Source organism: Zychaea mexicana, assembly GCF_025766255.1.
Source record: "Zychaea mexicana strain RSA 1403 chromosome Unknown BDB00scaffold_83, whole genome shotgun sequence".
Classification (NCBI taxonomy): Eukaryota; Fungi; Mucoromycota; class Mucoromycetes; order Mucorales; family Lichtheimiaceae; genus Zychaea; species Zychaea mexicana.
The window spans coordinates 142,179-163,144 of record NW_026516746.1 but is presented as its reverse complement, the minus strand read 5'-3'; the positions used below and the strand labels follow the sequence as shown (position 1 = coordinate 163,144).

The 20,966-nt window shown below is 43.9% G+C and overlaps 8 protein-coding genes across 8 annotated transcripts; 4 read left to right on the top strand and 4 right to left on the bottom strand.

Annotated features, from left to right (window-relative positions):
* Nucleotides 1–94: 94 nt before the first annotated feature.
* On the top strand, nt 95–1,226 carry BDB00DRAFT_842102 (restriction endonuclease type II-like protein). The gene has a single exon (XM_053124866.1). The coding sequence runs from the start codon at nt 151–153 to the stop codon at nt 1,204–1,206; it is 1,056 nt and encodes a 351-aa protein (XP_052975972.1). The 5' UTR covers nt 95–150; the 3' UTR covers nt 1,207–1,226.
* Nucleotides 1,217–3,025, bottom strand: BDB00DRAFT_941485 (kinase-like domain-containing protein). The gene is made up of 2 exons (XM_053129371.1): nt 2,487–3,025; nt 1,217–2,259 (listed from the first exon to the last, which is right to left on the bottom strand). Exons 1-2 carry the CDS (start codon nt 2,720–2,722, stop codon nt 1,413–1,415), a joined length of 1,083 nt encoding a protein of 360 aa, XP_052975971.1. The 5' UTR covers nt 2,723–3,025; the 3' UTR covers nt 1,217–1,412.
* Nucleotides 3,026–4,907: 1,882 nt separating this feature from the next.
* On the bottom strand, nt 4,908–5,676 carry BDB00DRAFT_876138 (uncharacterized protein; the record flags this gene model as incomplete). The annotated part of the gene is made up of 2 exons (XM_053127445.1): nt 4,908–5,534; nt 5,623–5,676. 2 exons carry the CDS (start codon nt 5,674–5,676, stop codon nt 4,908–4,910), a joined length of 681 nt encoding a protein of 226 aa, XP_052975970.1.
* On the bottom strand, nt 5,494–7,286 carry BDB00DRAFT_842098 (small nuclear RNA activating complex, subunit SNAP43-domain-containing protein). Its single transcript, XM_053124865.1, has 8 exons — nt 7,067–7,286; nt 6,843–6,972; nt 6,668–6,781; nt 6,371–6,557; nt 6,242–6,293; nt 5,758–6,142; nt 5,623–5,658; nt 5,494–5,534 (listed from the first exon to the last, which is right to left on the bottom strand). The coding sequence occupies exons 1-6, from the start codon at nt 7,202–7,204 to the stop codon at nt 5,762–5,764; spliced, it is 1,002 nt and encodes a 333-aa protein (XP_052975969.1). The 5' UTR covers nt 7,205–7,286; the 3' UTR covers nt 5,494–5,534; nt 5,623–5,658; nt 5,758–5,761.
* Nucleotides 7,287–8,214: 928 nt separating this feature from the next.
* On the top strand, nt 8,215–11,174 carry BDB00DRAFT_962016 (kinase-like domain-containing protein). Its single transcript, XM_053129734.1, has 9 exons — nt 8,215–8,698; nt 8,803–8,983; nt 9,063–9,115; nt 9,190–9,281; nt 9,353–9,370; nt 9,446–9,543; nt 9,632–9,719; nt 9,852–10,959; nt 11,022–11,174. The coding sequence occupies exons 1-9, from the start codon at nt 8,345–8,347 to the stop codon at nt 11,121–11,123; spliced, it is 2,094 nt and encodes a 697-aa protein (XP_052975968.1). The 5' UTR covers nt 8,215–8,344; the 3' UTR covers nt 11,124–11,174.
* Nucleotides 11,175–12,974, top strand: BDB00DRAFT_842092 (ATPase GET3). Its single transcript, XM_053124864.1, has 7 exons — nt 11,175–11,366; nt 11,459–11,622; nt 11,706–11,748; nt 11,834–11,927; nt 12,025–12,280; nt 12,370–12,508; nt 12,635–12,974. Exons 1-7 carry the CDS (start codon nt 11,258–11,260, stop codon nt 12,820–12,822), a joined length of 993 nt encoding a protein of 330 aa, XP_052975967.1. The 5' UTR covers nt 11,175–11,257; the 3' UTR covers nt 12,823–12,974.
* Nucleotides 12,975–13,660: 686 nt separating this feature from the next.
* BDB00DRAFT_842089 (MAP kinase) lies at nt 13,661–16,561 on the top strand. The gene is made up of 14 exons (XM_053124863.1): nt 13,661–13,870; nt 13,963–14,008; nt 14,129–14,215; nt 14,388–14,440; nt 14,525–14,657; nt 14,763–14,787; nt 14,883–14,917; nt 15,006–15,144; nt 15,236–15,307; nt 15,394–15,473; nt 15,563–15,629; nt 15,704–15,889; nt 15,991–16,087; nt 16,155–16,561. The coding sequence occupies exons 1-14, from the start codon at nt 13,767–13,769 to the stop codon at nt 16,369–16,371; spliced, it is 1,341 nt and encodes a 446-aa protein (XP_052975966.1). The 5' UTR covers nt 13,661–13,766; the 3' UTR covers nt 16,372–16,561.
* BDB00DRAFT_842086 (phosphatidylserine decarboxylase-domain-containing protein) lies at nt 16,562–20,789 on the bottom strand. The gene is made up of 8 exons (XM_053124862.1): nt 20,245–20,789; nt 19,851–20,111; nt 19,307–19,772; nt 18,043–19,229; nt 17,843–17,972; nt 17,314–17,707; nt 16,902–17,253; nt 16,562–16,834 (listed from the first exon to the last, which is right to left on the bottom strand). The coding sequence occupies exons 1-8, from the start codon at nt 20,527–20,529 to the stop codon at nt 16,799–16,801; spliced, it is 3,111 nt and encodes a 1,036-aa protein (XP_052975965.1). The 5' UTR covers nt 20,530–20,789; the 3' UTR covers nt 16,562–16,798.
* Nucleotides 20,790–20,966: the final 177 nt, after the last annotated feature.

Here is a 20,966-nt window from a genome sequence, read left to right as displayed (position 1 = left end):
TTGGTGATTCGATTATTACCATTGGTAACTGTGAAGATAAAAGAGGGAGAAACAAAGGAAAAAAAATTGAAAACGCAGGAATTTTTTTTCTACAGCCAGTAACTCCCAGCTTCGTCTTTCTTTTTACCTTGACCACAACCCACCAGCCTGATGGCAGAAAAACGAAAATTTACGATACCCAGCATTGACCAAGTGGAACAAGTGCGGCAAGCAAAGCGGTCAACTAGCTTCTTCAAACCACAAAGAAGTAATGATTCCTCCAGCATTGCATCGTCAACAGCAACAACTGCAGATAATCCAACGACACCTGCTGCGCAATCGTCATCGTCTTCTGCAACTTCTTTCAATGCATCACCTGCTCCAAAAGCATCAACAACTACCCAATTGTCTACAAAAGTCACTAATATTACGACTTCCGCAAATACATCAGCACCAACACGTCCTTCCACCACAACCTATGCGCGTCCAGCAACAGAAGCAGCAACTCCAACGACAAATCGGCCCGCGTCTCAGTCACCTTCAACCCACAACAACCAAAGTAACAATAATGCAGCCGTACCGCCACCAGTGAATCGACGTACAGGCTCTGGTAATACAATTCTTGTCAATTACGATCGTCAAAAAGAAAATCCCATTCTGAAACTAGTACACAACGTACCATGGGAACCTGACGATGTGATCCGATGCGACTTTGCCGTGGGCAAAACGACGGGTGTCTGGTATCTCAGCTTACGCTACCACCGGCTTAATCCTGGCTACATTTACGACCGTATCGCCGGAGTAGCGCGGACCTATGTATTGCGCGTACTGCTCGTCCACGTTGACGTGGAAAACTATCACGAACCTTTGCGCGAACTCAATCGATCTGCCATTCTACACAACTTTACACTCATGCTGGCATGGACGAAAGAAGAAGCGGCTCGCTACTTGGAAACATACAAAGTATTGGAAAACACGCCGCCAGATATGATTCGCGAAAAGTCCAAAGAAGATTACGCAGAGACGCTTGAACGCTGCTTAACCAATGTGCGTAGTGTCAACAAGACAGATGTATTGACGCTGCGGTCACATTTTCATTCGCTGAAAGGAATTGCAAACGCACGGGCGGATCAATTGGCAATGTGTCCAGGGTTTGGTGAACAAAAGGTAAAGCGTTTACAACAAGCATTTGTACAACCGTTTATTATCAAACAAAAAAAGAAATAAGAAAAAGAAACATTTCAACAATATGAAGGGGTTATAATGTTTTGTTATCTGATATATGTATGAATGTGTGTGTGTGTGTGTGTGTGTATTTTGTATATGTGGCCGTGTCTGTGATAAATGTATACGTAAATGAAGAAACGTGCGATCGCGTTGGGCTGAGTGGGAATAGAGTATGCTATGCTGAGGGTAACAAACAGGGGAGGTTGTTAGAATAAGGTTTGTGGATAAGGATGGTGATGAGGAGGAGTAACAGTTGAAAATCCTTCATCGTCGCGGCTTCCTGGATGAAAATCATCGGGTCGAATGTCGCTGCCAGAATAATCATCGGAATAGATGCCGACGGACCGACGGCGGTCACCGTCCAGACGAATTATATCGTCGTCATCATCTTCGTCGTTGTCGTCACCACTTATCAGCGAATACGTGAAATTGCTGCTGTCATTAATATACGAATAGCCTTGAAAGACTTCCTGGACGGCATCCGAGTAAATATCGGGGTTTGATACAGGACTGAGACGTGGTGTCATGACCAAAAAGTCCCTGTCAAAGTTGCTTAAATCGGTTTCCGAACGAAGCTGAGGAACGTACTCGGGACGGATCCGTTTGTGGTACACATCGGACCAATCAAGACCAGCAAAATAAGGGTGCGATCGAATCAAAGTGGGTCCATTAGGACCTGTTCCCAGGCGCTGGGAGGATGGTTTGCGTAGCAATCCTTTGATAAAATCTCTTGTGATTGGATCAAACGCGGGTGTGAACTCCAGATCGTCCTCCATGATTCGTCGATACATTTCGGCATGTGCGGTCTCGTAGAATGGCGGTGTACCTTCAACCATTTCGTAGAGTATCGTGCCAAGACTCCAAAAGTCGACTGCGTACGTGTAGGGCTCAGACCTGAGAATCTCGGGTGCAAGATACTCAGCAGTTCCACAAAAAGTCCTGGTGCGTTTGTCATCCATGTTTTCGGCTGACGGAAATTGCCTCGAAAGACCAAAATCGGTAAGTACAATATGCCCATCTGCTGCTAACAGGATGTTTTCGGGTTTTAAATCCCTAATTGTAAACAGAGTCAGTGAGTAAAACAGATACAAAGAGTGTATAAATGCGTGAGAGTGCCGCACGTTGCATATCACAGCACAAACACACACGCGAGCGCGCGCGCGGGTTTAGAAAAAAGAACATAACACCAAGGGGGCGACGGATCTATTATTAACGTAATAGGTCCGTCACCTACGCATCTACACCCATTAGCACCACCATCACTAGCTCCCTTTCTTTACCTATACAAGATCCCCAGACTATGGAGCTCCTGAAGACCTAGCAGAATCTCCGCAGCATAGAGCCGACATCGTTCCGGAGAAAATGTATGGAACTTGGCTAGTTGTGTAGCCATATCGCCTCCGCGATGATAATCTAGCACCAGGAATAACTGGTCCGCACTTTGAAACGCATGATGTAATCGGATTAAAAACGGGTGCCGAATTTGAGCAAGCGTCGTCAAAATATCGCGTTCCATCTTGGTGTGTTCAATCTCGCGCTGATTGATTACATTTTCTTTGCTGATGGCTTTCAATGCCAACAACCGGGTAGGCGACCGATAGGATCGAACCAATAGCACCTAGAGTTTTTTAAACTTTCTCTTTCAGCTCCAAAAATACCCATTTGGTGTATCTAGAAAGTGGGAGTAGGAGATGTGTGCGTGTGTATATTTTGTTGTGGATGGTGAAGGTTGTGAAACGTGGGTAATTGGCTCTATAATAACATTATCATTGCTTCTTACCTTGCCCATGCACCCTTTACCTAGCACCTTGAGAAACTGGTAGTCCTGAATTGTAGGAGCAGGCTGTATTGATTCGTCTTCTGTACTACTGATGTATCTGGATAATGAGCTGGTTGGTAATGGTGATTCTTCCATGGAAAGTGAGGCAATGGGCGATGAAGCTCCTTCGTCAACTGCTGCTGGTGCTGTCGACGACGAAGGAATGTTGTTGCTGTAGTGACCGTTATGGATACCAGCAGGCTCTTCTATAATGCTCATTGCCGAACTTTTGCTGTCACCGCTACTGCTGCTTGTCGCTATGGAAGCAATAGGCTGTTGCCGTGGATACGAGCTTTCGGCATGTTGCTGTTGCTGCTGTTCTTGCTGCTGGTAGTCGACAACGTGATGATAGTTATCGGCAAATTCCTTTGGCGCAGCTTTATCCTCGGGGCGTTGCCTCATTATGAAATCTCGAAATAGTGATGACCGACCAACCGTGGGATCCAATGCACATTGTCGCAGATAGACTTCAATCTTTTCAGAATTAGGCTTTTCGTACTGTCGTCTGGCAAATCGTAGCAGAAATGCCCGGATACTGGCTCGTTTTCCCGTGCCATAGAGATGTATATCGGGCTCAATCAGAGGTGGCAAAGAGATTTTGGACTTGCGATAATATTTTTTCACCTGATTTGGAAAGAGGTTTTGGGATGTGTACACATTTTGAATATTGCGTATATTTTCTATATTGCAGTGTATTCTATGTGATATGCTGTACGCGCACAGTGGTAATCCTTCCATTCACTTTTTTCTCCGACATCTCTTTTCCCGTATCTTTCACCCATATCCACTCTCACAAACAAGGAATTACCTTTCGATCGAATTCAACGAAATCAGATACATAACGCACCAACGACCGGTGGTAGTGTCGATCTTCAATGATGATATTAAACACCTGCATGAACATTAGCAACGATGGGCTATGTTTCAGATAGATTTTCGTTATCCGACTTGTTATGTAATATAATATTTACCGTCAGGACTCGGCGCACACGCTTCTTTTTCTTCATGTCGTAATCTTGGACCATGAGCGTGGATTCGATTGCGGCGATCTCTAGATGAGTACCGTCATAGTGACTTAGTATGCTGTCTGTGTAAGGCACTGAAGAAGCAACAGACGATGCTAGCGATCTTGTCGAGTCGGTTGAAGTGGTGTTTGTAGTAGCAGCGTCGTTGTTATTGTCGTCGTCGACAAATTGTTGTTGCTGCAAATAACTCTCGGGTTGCCGCCGTTGCTGCTGCTGTTGCTGCTGCTGGTGCTGGTGATAGCGAGGATGAGTCGACGAGGAGCACGAAGAATCTTGATTTTGCTTTTGTCGTTGCTTTTTGGAAGAAGCGCGGCTGTCAGACTCAAAAAACGTGATTGGCAGTTTGATATTGCGCATTGAGCAGGACGAAAATTATATTTGTTGTTGTTTTTATGTAAAAGAAGGAAGAAAAAAAACGGGACGATGCGCGGGCGGAGCGGCTCGTAAAGAGAAGAAGAAAGTAAATGTGTGCTGTGGCTTTCGAGTATAAGAGAAACGAGAAGGCGGATGGGATTGGGATTTGGGGGCGGGTGTGGAGAGTGCTGTTGTTGTTGTTGTTGTCGTGGTTGCTGCTGCTGCTGCTGCTGCAAATTTGAAGAAGAAGAAAAGAGAAGATGCAAACATCTGAAAAAAGATGCGGTTGGTACATGCTGTATGTACAGTGCGGTTGGTCGGATTGGCAACACAAACTTTCAAATTCACTCGAATTACCCGGAAAGGTTGTTCCGATCCTTCCTTGTGCTAATTTTTTTTGCTGTTCCGGATGATGCGATATTGACGATCCACCCAATTTGGTTGTTCCTGAGAAGAAAGCGGCGGCCATAAACGTCGACACAGATAGTAATGTCACGCTACTATTACACTGTCATCGTCATTGTCACCGGAAATGCCTTTGTTGTGGACGACACCGTCGATGACGACATGCTAGGCCAAGCGAGCTTCATTTCGACTTGATTCGTGTTGACGTTCTTGTAGACATGGAACCGGTAATTGCACTGGGCGTTGGGCTGCGGCTCTGACGATGTTGTCACGAGCACATACGACCATTTGTGCTGGTATCGTCGCAACGTCTCCATGAGTGTCGCATCCAGCGCAGCAGCGCCATCAACGAGAACCATTGTCACGCGCGTATCCGTGTGACGATAGAGCCACTCATCTACCCCTTGCACTGTCGCCAACAGCTGAGCTCGTTTTGGTTGGAACAAGTGGAATCGTTCGTTATCGACCGGTTGTTGTTGTTGTTCCTGTCGTCGAAATATGAAACGACCGTCCAAATCCATATAGATCACACTCTCATTCGAATGACGCAGCACATGTTCGGCCAGCACCGTCAGGGCCCATGTTTTTCCACCACCTGAGGGCCCATACAAGTTGATTGTTTCGCCAAAGTGAACGCCATTTCGACCGGTTGCCATTCGAATCGATTCTTCCATGTCTGCAAGTCCCAGATTTAACGTTTCCTCTGATTGCTCAGTGGCTAGCATCTGCAGAAAAAAAAATTCAGAATATGTATCAATTGAAACTGAAATGCGGCGAAAAGATCCTAAAAACTATACAGAAAGACCACGTTACTTGGAGCGCAGATTCATGTTTTATCTGATTCAAATACTTTAGTAAGAACGGCATATTCGTGAAAAAAAGAGAAAATTCAGTGACACGCGCTTTAAATTATTAATGTTATTGTTATTATTTATATATTAGACATACACATTCATGATGATGACGTTGATGAGGATGGTTCTTCTGTTGGTGTCGTATCAGTAGGAGCAGCAGTCGCTTTCTTTTTCCTGCTTTGAGCAGAAGCTCTTTCCGAATACTGTTCTAACCGCCGTTTTCTTGAATTCCACATGGCCTTCGCTGCATTATCTAATGTCTTTTTGAAATCATTCTCGTCTGCCGATATAGAGCTTTTGGCAAGCACGTTATGTAACAGCCTTGACTTCGTTTCTTTCACGCCTGTCTTAAAGTATAACAAGTCTTGGGCAGCGATCGATGCTTGCGGCGTCATGCATGCAATGCTTTTGGCCTTCTGATATTTCGCTAAAAGCTCATCTATCCGCCTTGATGCATCATCTCTTCTGCAAGCTGATATCTAAATTTTATTCGAATACCAACAATAACAAAGCCGTGAGATGCTGCTTGCTTGCTGATTCCATAACTCTTCTCATAAGAGAGCATTTAATTCACTTACTGCATCTTGTGCAATTCGTCTCTTTCTCATCGTATGGAATTCTTCTAGTAATCTATGATATTTACATATGAGCTTCCCGGTGCCTTTTCTTCCCCACTAGAATCTCGACAAAATAATAAGAAAACTTACCCATAGGAGGTTTTCATTTCTTCCAGCTCAAAAAAGCTATGCGTCTCCATCTTGGTCTGTATGACATGAACGAATGCGTTATTTTCTAACAGCCTTTTAAACGCAAAGCTGGCACTCGCATGCTCTTTGTCGTCAAGGTATGTTGTCGCTCCGTCGATGTAGAACTGAAACATGATCCGCCATTGATCTAATAGTTATAGTTTGTTGGACATATCAACACACATGCATGAATATACAGAAATAGATTTCTTTTCCTTCTCTCCAGCCACTCTATTGTTGATAAGGATGTATACCCACCTCTCGTAACGCGGATATTACATGGATCAGGAAGTGATGGCTGAGAGAAATACATGCAATAAAGCCCATACAGTGCGCCGATCCGCGCATTTTGAACATCGCTTAAGATGTATTCTATGTAAGAGAATAGTGTTAACATGGAAACAATAACCCGGTCATTGATGTTTTTTCTTACCCAGAAATTCGTCGTAAAATCCTTGCATAAAACTCGGCCGAGTTTCCTTGTCGATCGACGTAAAGTGCACATTATTGAAGTTTAGCGATTTCCAAGCTTCCATGAAATCGCTAAACAAGTGTGTTTCTTGCTATATTTTTATACTTATATATCAGTTTTCCATCCCATAAAAGATTGAACGCGTTAAATACGAGACTGTGTAAAGATCAACTGTGGCTGCTTACCGCTCCAAACGTAGCCATGAGTAGATCAACATCGCGAATGACAGGAAGCTTCAATAGCCCACGTTGACCACGGTCAATACGAATTAGATCACTGGCTTCTAGAGAACTGACAGGGTGATCTATAGATCGCCTGAACATTATGAATAGTATTTGGTATATAAGAATAGTATAAAAGTTGAATTTTAAACAACTTGTGGGTGGCAGAATTTTTTTTTCCACACACAAACAACGCTGAGTTAGTTGTCTTGCTAACCTTGGTAATATTTACTTTTCCTCGCAAATTAATGTCATAACTACCAGTGGCATATCCCACGTATAATAAGCGCATGGTCTAGGGAAATTAGCATGGTGAGTACTGTGCTTTTCATGCACTCTGATATAGCATTGTGTAGTCGATCTTTGTCTCGAGAGTACTAATATACGGCCATAAAACGATAAAGTAGTAGACTTAATGATAGCTATGAGGGCGTATCGCTCGATCTGGTGGCCAGACACCATATTTATCTTGCCGGAAACGAAGTTACAAAACCTTTGAGTACGTCTCAATTGTTGTATTATTCAGGGTTTTGATATTACACAATATGCATCTGCAAAGAAACTGAAGAAGAAAAGCTGTCATCCGGTTGTGTACCCTGTCTATCATCAACAGTAGGGCTAACAGTAGATATCTCCAAGAATGATGGGTTACTACTGTAGCACATCATCAAACATGTTAAGACCTATCTCATCCAAAGCTACATGAAAGGGACTCATACCAGCTTGTATATTTGTTAGGCTTTTACTACGAAAAAAGAATATGGCCGAGTAGGCAATAAAAGCAGTCAGAATTGTGCATAACTTCCAACCCCTGACGGATCTGTCTGTTATCATGCAGTTTGTATCCTATGCACAATGTTTTGACCTTGTACGACGTTGGGAAAGGATTGAGAAATTAAGTGTTAATTGCAGACAAGAATCAGCCGAAAATCCAATACACTTCCAGGTTGTTCAGAGTTATCAAAAGTGATAATAAGATAAACCAGAAACTGAAACAAATTACATACACTGACCTATCCAATGAGCTCGTTAGCAAAACAGCCAGACATTCAGGTTGGACAAAAGAAACGACGTTATAAAGTAACACTCTCTCCGCTTTTGTCAAAGGCCTAATTAGCTCCCTTTCCTATTTTTATTATTATAACCCAGTTTTGAAAGGGGCCCTGAACCCTCTTTTTATTTCAAGTGGATTCGAGAGAAAGACGAAAAGACAGTAGAGGAAGGCATGCAACATTTTTCGCAATGGCACCGAGCACAGTAACAGAACCATTCGACGCAACGAATCCAGATCGGGTCCAACAACAGGCTGGTCCTTCTTCTTTGGTCGATCGATCACCAACTCCTCCTCCACCACCACTACCTCCGGCACCTGCTACAGATAATACTGGTGATGATAACCACATACAACAACAAGACGCTGCAGGCAGTGGACCATTACCAGCTCAACAACAGGAACAAACAACAACAACGCAATCAACTTCTCCACCCATTACTACAACCGATGTTGATAATCCAGCACATCCACTGCATCGTCATCGACGTGCCGTGGTTGACTTTGAGTACGGTCCCATATTAGGCGAAGGAAGCTATTCAACTGTAACGTGTTATATACTTTATTTCAAAAAAAGGAGGTGCCCGTGTTGTGCCTGTGAATGGATATACTAACAACTGTTTTCGATTTCTTCAATGCAATATATCAGGTATTGGTTGGAAAGGACAAAAAGACAGGCAAACATTATGCTGTCAAAAAGTTGGATAAAGCGCATATTGTCAAAAATGACAAGGTTAAATATGTTATGATTGAACGGGACGCTCTAAGTAAAATGAACCATCCGGGTATTGTGCGTTTGTATTGGACGTTTAAGGATAACCGTAGTCTGTGTAAGTTATATACATATATCTCCTTTGGACTAATTAGTGGGTTAAGCTATCATGACTGACAGCAATTGTATTCTTTTAGATTACGTGCTCGATCTGGCTAGAAATGGTGAACTATATACCTATATTCGAAGAGTAAGTGTATTTCTAGATACAAGACAAAGGGACGTTTTTACTAGAAGGCTGATATATGTAACATAAATAAACAGCTTGCGCCTTTTGACATGGATACTGCACGGTTTTACGCTGCAGAAATATTGCTGGCCATTGAACATATTCATAGCAGAGGTGTCATTCATAGGTAAGCGCAATAAGAAACAAGACATTGTCAGTTTCATAAAGGTATTAACTAATCTCAAAAAAAAAACATAGAGATATCAAACCTGAAAAGTAAGTAATAAGAATAAGAGATTATCATCATGTTTATAAGACATGATCATACTCAATGCATGTGTGTGTATTTAGTATTTTGTTAGACGACAATTTGCATATCAAGATCACGGATTTCGGCTCAGCAAAGATTGTTCAGCCTGACGATGCATCGCAGAAAAGCGGCAGCACTGGTGAGCATGTTTCTCTGGGATATAGTGAAGCGCTTTGGTTATGAAAAACGCAGTTCACTAAGTAGCTTGGTATATGCTTTTGTTCCAGATGGCAACGCCGGTCGTTCAAGATCATTTGTGGGTACAGCCGAATATGTTTCCCCTGAACTTTTACGAAGCGAACCAACACTACAAGAGTAAGTATTATATTTTGGTATACGGATATATGTACATTTACTTTTGAACACAAGGGAAAAAGCGGAGGGATACCAAGCATATGGTTGGCTCTTTGCTTATCATACTTACTTTTTGATACTATCTCGTTACAGGGCAGACTTATGGGCACTTGGCTGTGTGATTTACCAAATGCATGCTGGTCGGTCACCATTCAAAGCAGCCACCGACTATCTAATTTTCCAAAAAATCAAAAACTTGGATCTATCTTTTCCAGAAGGTTTTCCAGAGGTGGCCAAAGACATCGTGGAAAAGCTGCTGATCCTGGATCCAAAGGCACGGCTGGGATCGGAAGTAACTGGCGGCATCGAAGCGTTAAAAGCACATGCATACTTTGACGGCGTTGATTGGGATCATATCTGGGAATCACAAGCGCCACCGCTAAAGGAACGGCTGGATGCTAAAATGAAAAAAATACGACCACAGAACACGGACGGTGCTGTGGATGAGAGTGAATTTGATATATGGTTTCGTGAGGAGGATAGTGGAGGAGGAGTAGCAACAGCAGCAGAAGCACCAGTAGCAGCAGCATATCAAGCTGATGTACCAACGATAACAGGACCGTCAACCCCAGGACCATCATCATCAACCGACCCAGTATTGTCTGTACCCGCAACACCAACCACAGCTACGCAAGCAGTACCAGTAGCTTTATCAACATCATCAGCAACAGTGGCCCAAAGACTGGAAGAGCCACAAAATCCATTTGGTGACCATGCGGCATCGCGTGGACTAGTAGACGAAGATGATAGCGATGACGATGAAGAAGAACAATTGTACAAATACTCGGGTGTTCGTGGGCCTGCGGCTGTTGCTGTGCGACGCTACCCATCTGTTGCCAGGTCCAGTACACCACCTGAAGACATTGCATCCACAAGCTCGGCAGGTTTAGCACCTGGACATTCGCGCAACTCGTCATCCCACAGCTCGACTGCTCCTGAACGTCTTGGCGAGCAGTCGCATCCCCCGTGGATAGCGCATTTATACCCAAACGAGTCGATCATACGAGCAGGCCGTGTGTTTAGAAAACGTGGGTTCTTTTCAAAAAAGAGGTACTTGATTCTGACGGATCGGCCACGGCTGCTGTACCTTGATGAAGGTACGGCAGAGGATGGTTCAGGGGGTACACTACGATGCGAAATCAGTTGGACTGCAGAACTGTTGCCTGAATTAAAAACCAAATCGGTGTTTTGCATACACACAGTAAGTGTTTTTATGACTGGGATCGTTCATACATGTGTAGCTGACCCACGGTTTTGTTATAGACACAAAAATTATATACGTTTGAAGATCCAAAAAGTCATGCCCAAGATTGGGTCAATACCATCAATTCCATGCTAGTGGATAGTTTTGGCGTAACTGCTTAAATTTATCAAAATAAAATTTGCTTTCCGGCCTTTGATTATAAGGAGACGATGGGGAAAGATACAGCGGCGTACTTTTTTCTTTTTGAACCTGACACGTGTCTGTCTCAAGTTAAACACATATAAAAAAAAGAGCCATGTCTGATAGTTCTGATGACGAGTTTCAGCCTCTTGAGCCCACTCTCAAGAACGTACTAGACCAAAATTCGTTGCACTGGATTTTCGTTGGTGGCAAGGGTGGTGTTGGTAAATGTCGAAAACTACTTTTTGCAGAAAAGAAAAGAAAAAGCATCCTTGATGTCATTACACATTCTAATCCGATCGTAACGATATAAAAGGTAAAACGACCACGTCATGTTCGCTGGCCGTCCAACTTTCGAAAGTGCGAGAATCTGTTTTATTGATTTCGACCGATCCAGCACACAACTTGTCTGATGCATTCGGTCAAAAGTTCTCCAAGGAAGCGACGCTTGTCAATGGTTTTGAAAACCTGTATGCTATGGTAAGTTGAAATAAGGGACGACTTTTACGTGGAGCGTGCTTGTATAGTCTGGATTATGCTAAGAAATCCTTGGCTGATAATAGGAAATCGACCCTACGTCAAGTATCCAAGAGATGATCGACCAATGTATGAATTTAGTAGCGAGGATATATGGGAAGAAGAGAACACGAGAAATGCTGACAGATGGTTTGTTTTTCGTAATGGGAAATAGCGGAACAGGGCAATGCTATGGGCAGCATGGTTCAAGATTTGGCGTACGCTATTCCCGGTGTTGATGAAGCCATGGGCTTTGCTGAAGTTATGAAGTAAGTATACATACACTAAAATGCTGCATTGAGAAAAGGATATATCCAATTTTTCAGAGGAAGGTTCGTTGACTAAAACATATGTTATGGTTGATAGACAAGTCAAGTCCATGAAGTACTCGGTTATCGTTTTCGATACTGCGCCTACCGGTCACACATTGCGTTTCTTGTCGTTTCCTACAGTTTTGGAAAAGGCATTGGCCAAGATCAGCGGATTGAGCGGTCGGTTCGGTCCCATGTTCCAGCAAGTCTCAGGTATGATGGGCTTGAACGCAAACCAAGAGGATATGTTTTCCAAATTGGAAGAAATGCGGTCTGTTATTACCGAGGTGAACAACCAGTTCAAAGACCCTGTAAGTAATTTTTTGTATTCAAATATGTGGTATGACGGTAGTTGTGGAATAGGATGAAACTAAATATAAGAGGTTTGGATTACATCTAGAACATCACTACGTTTATTTGCGTATGCATTTCTGAATTCTTGTCACTGTATGAAACCGAGCGTATGATCCAAGAATTGACTTCGTATCACATTGATACGCATAATATTGTTGTCAACCAACTTCTGTTCCCTAAGGATGGTAAGTTGAAAGATGACGGATAGAGAAACTTATTGGCTCGTGTTAGAAAGCAAAGTGAAGGAGAGTAGGGTGGATCTTTTGTCAACTGAAATGTGTTTTTTTTTTCTCCACGATGGGGTTTGATAGGATCCAACTGTGAGCATTGCAATGTACGACACAAGATGCAGCAAAAATACCTTGAGCAAATCTATGACCTTTATGAAGATTTCCACATTGTGCGGATGCCTCTGTTGACCAAGGAAGTACGTGGTACTGAGGACATTAAAGATTTCAGCAAAATGTTGATCGAGCCATATCAGACACTTAAAGAGTGAATAGAACAAAAAAAAAGATACAAATTTCTGACTGATAAGTTGCTGTAATTGGGAAAAGAAACCAAAATATACATATTTACATATTCATATTGACTAAAGAAATTATAATAATCCAATAAAGTGTGGATGTGCTCAATTGGTTTATACCATCCTATACAATACTCAGGACGCACAAACTGTCGCGAAGCCTTATTACACATGTACATACTGGCAACAGTTAGAAGGTGCACTCAAGGTTTGTGCAGTACATATGTGTGTGCAGTGGAATCGGGTTCCTTTGCAACAAATAATGCTGTTGTCTACCATCACTTATTACGATTCCGGCATATTGACGGAAGCTTCTGGCAGCCTATCATACCTCGATATAGGAACAGGGCTTTTTCATGCCAGAACGTCGCAGTTATCTCTCGTGCCCAAAGTACATACATCAGTTAAGCATGTGTTGAATGCATTTATCTATCAGCTGCTGATATAATCAATGGTAGAACAAATCTGGTATTGTAGGCGTTTGCGGAGTGCAGCTATATTTTTCATTAGCAAGGATGCCACCCTTCTCTTCCCTCTGTGGATTACCCGCGCGTATTTTTACTAAGCTTTATATCTATGATGGGCTGCAGTTCACTGATACCATGTGTACATGTCGTTCGATGAGGGTTCGTGTATTAACTAGCAGCAGTATCAGTCAGCAAGCTTACCAGGTTACTGATCGTCATTACCCCATGAAACAATCAAATTCTCACTGCAAAGGGATATCAACGAGTTTTTAGGAGCTGTTGCTGAACATATTCGTTTCTGGTCGCTTTTCAGGACAATCTCGAACGAACGGAGTTGCGGTTCTCGGATCGTTATAAGCGCTGCGGGTGTATTAGGCTCCTCCCCCTTCTCTCTTTCTCTTTTACTCTCAACTCTACCTTTTTTTCCCCGCTTCTCCAACTGCTGTCATCATGCCTGGTTACCAAACCTTCCCAGTCATTAATCAGCACTTTATTGTTGATAGAAAATACCAGTTCATGCGCGAAATGGGTCAAGGTGCCTATGGCGTAGTATGGTAACTATAAATTGAAAAAAAAGGAAACTTTTTCCCGTTTTCAAAAATGGTCCTACGGCATCTAAAACGTAGAATCCGTTTTTCCTTGTTAGTGCTGCCAAGGACACCGAATCAGGCGAACAAGTTGCCATCAAAAAGGTTAGATTCTTAGTTTGGAGTTTGTATGGAAACGTAACCAGTCATTTAAAAACGAGAGAAAAAAGTGTTGCTAACAACAACTAAATTCAAAAACCGTTTGCATCTTGCTACACAATATAGGTGTGCCGGATATTCGAAAAGAACATTCTTGCCAAGAGAGCCTTGCGTGAGGTTAAGCTTTTGAAGCACTTTAACGGACACGAAAACGTAAGGGAATTTCTGCTACTGCTACTGTTGTTGTTGTTGTTGTTGTTGTTGTTGCTGGAATATAAGGAAAAGGAAGGACACATAAGAAACGAGGATAAAACTAGAGAGAAAGGGTGATACTAAAAAGACGGCTCTGTTGTGGTTGTTGTCTGTATGTTTTTTTTTATTTTAGATCACTTCTGTGATCGATATGGATATTGTCAACTTGCAAGATTTCAACGAACTGTACGTGTCTCTGGAATACGCAACGCAAAAAGAAAACGGTTCGAAAAGGGAGGGGAATTAACGTGAATATCACAACTTTGCTAGGTACTTGGTTCAGGAACTTATGGAGGCTGATCTTCATCAGATCATCCGTTCCGCCCAGCCCTTGACCGACGCCCATTTCCAGTACTTTGTTTACCAGATCTGTCGAGGTCTCAAGTACATCCACAGTGCCAATGTAAGGGATAACTCTTCTTCGTGTACACGGCTTAAGGGGGTGGGAGGATGGGATTACAAAAAGAAAACGTTTGTGGAAACTAACATCAGCATTGGGGAATAACAGGTGTTGCATCGAGACTTGAAGCCAGGTAAGTCTCGCTCCATGGGTGGCTCGCCTTCTTTCCCGGTGATGAGTGTCGGCTTAGTTCTCGTTCTGACTGTGTATATGTATATTAACTACTAGGCAACCTTCTGGTGAACGCCGATTGCGAATTGAAGGTACGGGTCCTCCCCTCTTTTTTAGCATTTTCAACACGCGACAAATTGTGTTAATAATGGAGCGAAATGTACTATGAAATATATATAGATCTGTGATTTTGGTTTGGCGCGTGGCTACTCGGAAAGCCCTGAGAGCAATGCAGCTGGGTTTATGACGGAATATGTGGCTACGCGATGGTACAGAGCACCGGAAATTATGCTCAGCTTTCAAAACTACACCAAAGCCAGTAAGTGCTACGAAAAGAAGGAAGCAAAACGACTCTGTGATTGCCTTTTGGGTGTCCTGTCCTTGCTAATAGCTGTGATTCTGTGTCTTAGTTGACATGTGGTCGGTTGGCTGTATCTTTGCCGAAATGCTTGGCGGAAAGCCGCTTTTCAAGGGTCGTGATTGTAAGTCAAAAGTTCTCTCATACGCGATTCCAGTTGTAGCCAGATCGGTGTACTTATTCTGGAACAACGGATGCAATCTATTACAGATGTCGACCAGTTGAATCAGATCCTGGGTATTCTGGGTACACCCGACGAAGAGACATTACGACGTGTGGGCAGTGAAAGGGTAAAGAAAAGAAAAACGGAGATTCAATATGACAGCTTTATAATGTATGATGCTAATAACATTGTGCGACTCTTGCGATTGTTGCACAGGCACAAGTCTACATTCGTAGCCTGCCACGAATGCCAAAAATCCCGTTCCAGAACCTCTATCCCCGAGGTAAGTAATAACAACCCATAACTAGAAAGCTCCAAAAATGAGTAACAATTTCTTTTTTTATTTCGTTATATTAGCAAACCCGTTAGCCATCGATCTGTTAAACAAGTTGCTCGAGTTTGATCCTGCGAAGAGAATCACTGTGGAGGAGGCATTGGCCCACCCGTACCTGGGCGCATATCACGATGAGGATGATGAGCCATCACATACCGAGACTTTTGACTTTTCGTTTGAAGTGGTCGATGCGATTGAAGACATGCGCAGTAAGTATTCCTTTATTCCTTTGTTCAGAGGGTGTGGTGTGTGTGTGTGTACTGTTATACAGAGGGGGGGGACATCCATTTTTGACCATTTCTTCATGTAGAAATGATTGCACAAGAAGTCATGTCGTTCAAAGCCAACAAGCAGGGATTGTTGCAGCCACAACCTAACCCAGGTGCCAACCTGCGGCGAAAGGAGAGGTAACCAACACCATTTTGCTCGTGGGCCACAAGCCTTTCCAATATTTGCTAACTTGTTATTATGCAGCTTATCTGCTCAGGATCGTGAGACGCTGGAACGAAGTAAGCAAGCTGCTGCACAAGCAAAGGCTGCAGCACAGGCTTCAAGCACGAGCACGAGCCAGGCACAGGAATCATCAAATGCAGGCCCAGGTGGCTCGGTTGCTGCATCGGCCGTGGCAAACCATGCCATGCATCATATGGAAGTGGACGAGTTGGAAAGAGAATTGAGTGGACGTGCTTAAGCCCGTCTATTATTTTTCTCTAGTGTCCTCTCTACAACCACCCTCGTCCCTTCGCCCTTCCCTTATTCTTCAACCTGTATGCGAGTAGAAGTACGCAACCTTTTTCTTATCCACCTTTCTTTCTTTCACTTTCTCCTCTTCTTCAAATCATCAATCAAACTAAAAAAAAACATTATAGCAGGTTTTTATACCCAAAAACAAAGGAAAAGAATTTACAAGTGATTGGCTCTTTCAAAAGGTGATGTTTTGCGTGTGCTGTGTGGAAGAAATGGACAGTGTGTTGTGTAGGGATATTGATGGATATTACAATCGCGTTTGAAGGGGGAAAAAGAAACGGAAAACATAGTAAGAATATAGTAATGATAATGATACAATACAAGAATGGATGCTAGTAGCTACGTGTTATATTAAGTTCACTTTTTTTTATTCACGGATGGTTGCCAATGCGGTTGCCAACACGGACCTAAGTAAGTCCACAGTTAGTAAACGCCAGTCATGTCTCTAGCTGATATAAACATGTTGACACATACCAAGGTTTCCAATGTCTTTTCAGAGTTCTCGAGCAGGTCTCGATCGAAAGTAAGGGTATCTTGCTCCCACAGAACAACAATGGTGCTTCCGCCAAATGCAAAATAACCCAGTTCGTCTGTGCGAGATAAATAATCGCCAGTCTTGGGAGTCAACACGATGGAACCCACCATCATGGCGCCGATCAGTACCACGGCTACTTTGCCAAACGCTTCTGTTTCTAGGGTCACGACAGCGCGCGCATTGTCACCATACACATCGAGTGTGGTACGAATAGCCATTGGATTCACGGTATAGTACTGTCCTGATATGTACTTGATATCGGTAATCTTGCCATCGACAGGCGAGTGGAATCTACAGAGGCGTGTAAGCAACCACGATCCCGTGCTTACTTGAAGCTTTCTTTCTTTTTACCTATGATAATCCTGGGGTGCCAATCGGAAGATCGCCAAGGCGCCTCCTTCAAAAGCCTCTGCTTCGACGGGGTCATCTAGCAGTTTTGCAACACTGAACTCGATGCCCTTGATCCATAGACGTGTGGCATCATCGATAGTGGCAAATGCCATCATTCGACAGTCTGCTGGGCTGACCGCGACGGATGGATCGTCAGGGCATTCGCAAGGACGCGCTTCCGGTTTCAGTTTGCGATAGAAAAATTCATTGAATGTCTTGAAACTATCGAGCGGGTCGAGCACTTCGCTCAGATCGAGATTGTGGAACTTGATAAAGGGTCCAATTTCTCGTGCTGAATGTGGGGAATCGTATCGGCGACCTTGCTTGAATGTCATGTTGGTCAAAACGCGTTGGGCTGAATTTTGTTATTGTTGTTGTTGTCATCAAATGACGTGAGAGAGTGCCAAGAGCAAACCATCAGTACAAAGTCTCTGTTTGTTTTGTTTCATGATAGAATGTACAGCAGCAGTAATGGGTCATGTTGCTTTACCTGTTTTGGATTGAATGCCGGTCTTCATGCCTTTGTAAATAAGGCGCATGCCTAAACGGACATAGACACTCATCCTCTCTTCAATCAATTGGCCGGTACGACGATCTTGTACAATAATATTGGCATTGTTCTATTAAAAACAACATTTTAGTATGGAAAGTGACCGAATCCGCAAAGAATGTGCCTCGGCATAAGCTTACCCTTCCCAGTTGGTATCGTCCGTAGCCCACTTTACTGACAAGTTTGACGAACCATCTGCGTTGTGCATGAGCCTCAGTGACGAAATCGCCCATCAGGAACCGATCCACCGTCGTCCAGTCGTTGGCAGCACACATGGCCACATGCGTCACAATATCCATCTGCGCCCGCTTCGACAAATTGGGCCGATGGCAAATCGGACATTCTGCTAAACGGATCACCTGTTCATACTCGTCCTTGCCGTTACTTGAAGACGACCTGGACATGTCGAACGCGAGATGCGATTGCTCATCATATTGGACCCCTTGGGCCTCGAGCAGCACCTCATCGCCATCCGTTTCTTCAGAGATACCAGAAGATGGCGTTTCAATCGGGTCGTCATAGTCGTCAAGCAGCTCGAGCTCCTCGATATCATCATCAACATCGTCATCCTCCACTATATCGGAATCAGACAACTCGCTGCTGCTATCGCTATTATCGAGTGCCGTCACAGTACTCTCGTGTGTGGGAGGCATTTCGGCAGACAGCATGAAATTTTCAAGGCTTTCCACCAGCTCGTCCAAGGTCATTTCGTCCGTTTCTGGATCCTTGTTGTGCTGCTCCCAGAACCCATTGACGGTGGCTTCGGAAATCGTCGAGCCCAAACTTTCGAGCATCGATAATACACCCAAACGACCAATCATGTAATCATCACTGTAGTTCTTGGCAAGTGCAACCCAAAACAGCTTGCGCATTTTGGTATAAGGCACGAACTTGACACGGAAGGTTAACGTTGGATGGCGGTCCTGCCAACGGTCCTTGTTGACCATTTCCAAGTCGACCGTGTGCATGTCCATGTTGGCATCAATGGCATCGGCTGGGGTATCGGTTGCTAAGGCGTCCTTGATGATCCTATTTGTCTCGTTGCTGCTGTTGCTATCGGTGTCTTCTCCTTCTTGCTTTTTGGATGCGTGGTGGAGGATATCTGCAATATCCAACTCTTTCCATGCGACATAGTCGTGGCCTGTAATCTTGTCCTTATCGTACAGGGCAAATTTAAGCTTGTACTTTGATTCATTTTCGCGCACATGGAAAAACAACTTTTCATTCCACACGGGATTCAGGTTATGTCGGATCGCACGTGTGCGGAATGTGGATGTGCCGTATGATACAATCACAAATGGATCCATATCGAACCCGGTGCGCGTCACTAGAACAAACCAGGAATATGAGTATGATTGCGGGATCCGGTTCGAAAAGACAAGAGAAAGCAGGAGAGAAACCTACTATTTCGTTCAGGAGGAAGGTCATTTGCATGGGAGATCTCAAAGAAAGCAACGCCAACAACGTCTGAATAGAACTTGGCAATGTAATCCTTTCTACGTTTGAAATTCCTCTTTACGCGGCCGGATTTCTTTTGTTGTTTGCTGCTGACGAGTGAATTGTCGCTCTTGGTCCGCTGTCTATTTCTGAAACGAGGGCGCGATGGCGGTGGTGCCGATAGATTAAGGTGCTCCATGTCGGAAGGTTGCAAGGATGCGCTATCGATCTCTTGCATGGGATGATATTGCTCGAGGTACGTGTCCCACATTTCCCGCAGCTCGTCGTCATTGCTACTACCACCACCGCCAGTGCTATGCGTCAGTCCAAACTTAATCTCTAGCTCACCCGCCTGCTCATCGGCAACATAGTTTTTCCGACGGCGTATGCGGAACTTTGAGCGTGATGGTTCTTGGATGGCATGCCACTTTGCCTATTTTTCAACCATGTGGGATGAGCCTCTTACTGCTGCCAAGCGTTAAACATGAAACAGTTTCACTTTTATTCTTACCTCATTAACAGCGTTATCCGTAAATAGTCTTTCGACAGGGAACCGGATTTGACCGAGGAACTCTGCCTTGAACCTGTCCTTTGTGCAGACGGTAATGACAACGCCGTGTCTCCACAAGAGCCGGCGTTTCCGGCGAGTATGCGGAAGCTTGATATCAAACGTACACTGCCAATCAGGGTCTTCAGATTTCTTTACGACGTGCGTCCGTTGTTTTTGACCTGCACAGCTGACGATCACGTAGGGATTCAAGTTGGTGCTATCCTATTTTATAATTTTTTCACACAGTAACAAAGAAGAAGAAGCACAAAGCTTAAATATCTTGCAAGTAATAAGTGCTGTATGTGTGGCCCTGCAGAAAGAGCTCGGCTAGTCCGAATAAAGAAACTACATATACCTCAATTTTAGGATGCAAATACCGAGCACGCAGGATAGACACTTGCAGCACAGGCTCGTTCGAGTCTGTAGAAGACGATGACGACGGTGTTGGCGCACGTCCATTGTCATCGGAAGCTTCATTGTCAATTGAAGACGTCCGTGAGTGTGGACGGCTTATGAGGGAGCGAATGCCACTCTTGGATCTATGAAAGAGCCGCATCCGATGACTTTTGCCGGTTGTCTCGCCATTGGATTCTGAAGCGGTAGTATTGACACCGGGATCGCTTGATACGCCTGATTCCATAACTGCTGCTGCTGCTGCTGCTTTTTCTTTTTAGGGGGGGGTTCGCCCTCTTTTTTTTTTCTGTTCTGGGTTGTTCGTCAAAGTCAAAAATGTGCAGAAGTCGAATACGACGTTACGCGACTACTTTGTCTTTTCTTATCGATCCCCGTATAGGAAAGAAAAAGGGTGGAGAGAGAGAGAGAGAAAGAGAAAGAAAGCGAAGGGAAAAAAGGAAAAGAAACAAAGTTAATAGTGGTGTGTGTGTTCTTGTCTGTGGTTACAAGATCGTAAAAGAGAATGCGGGTTGCCAAGGTGCGAGAATATATGGGATGTGTGGCTCTGTAAAGCTCAGCAACCCAAAACCACATGTGCGTGTTTGTGACTCCGCATGTTATGCTTCTGTGTGTGTGTGTGTGTGTGAGCGTGTGAGGGTGTCAACAGGTAAGCCGGAGCGAGGA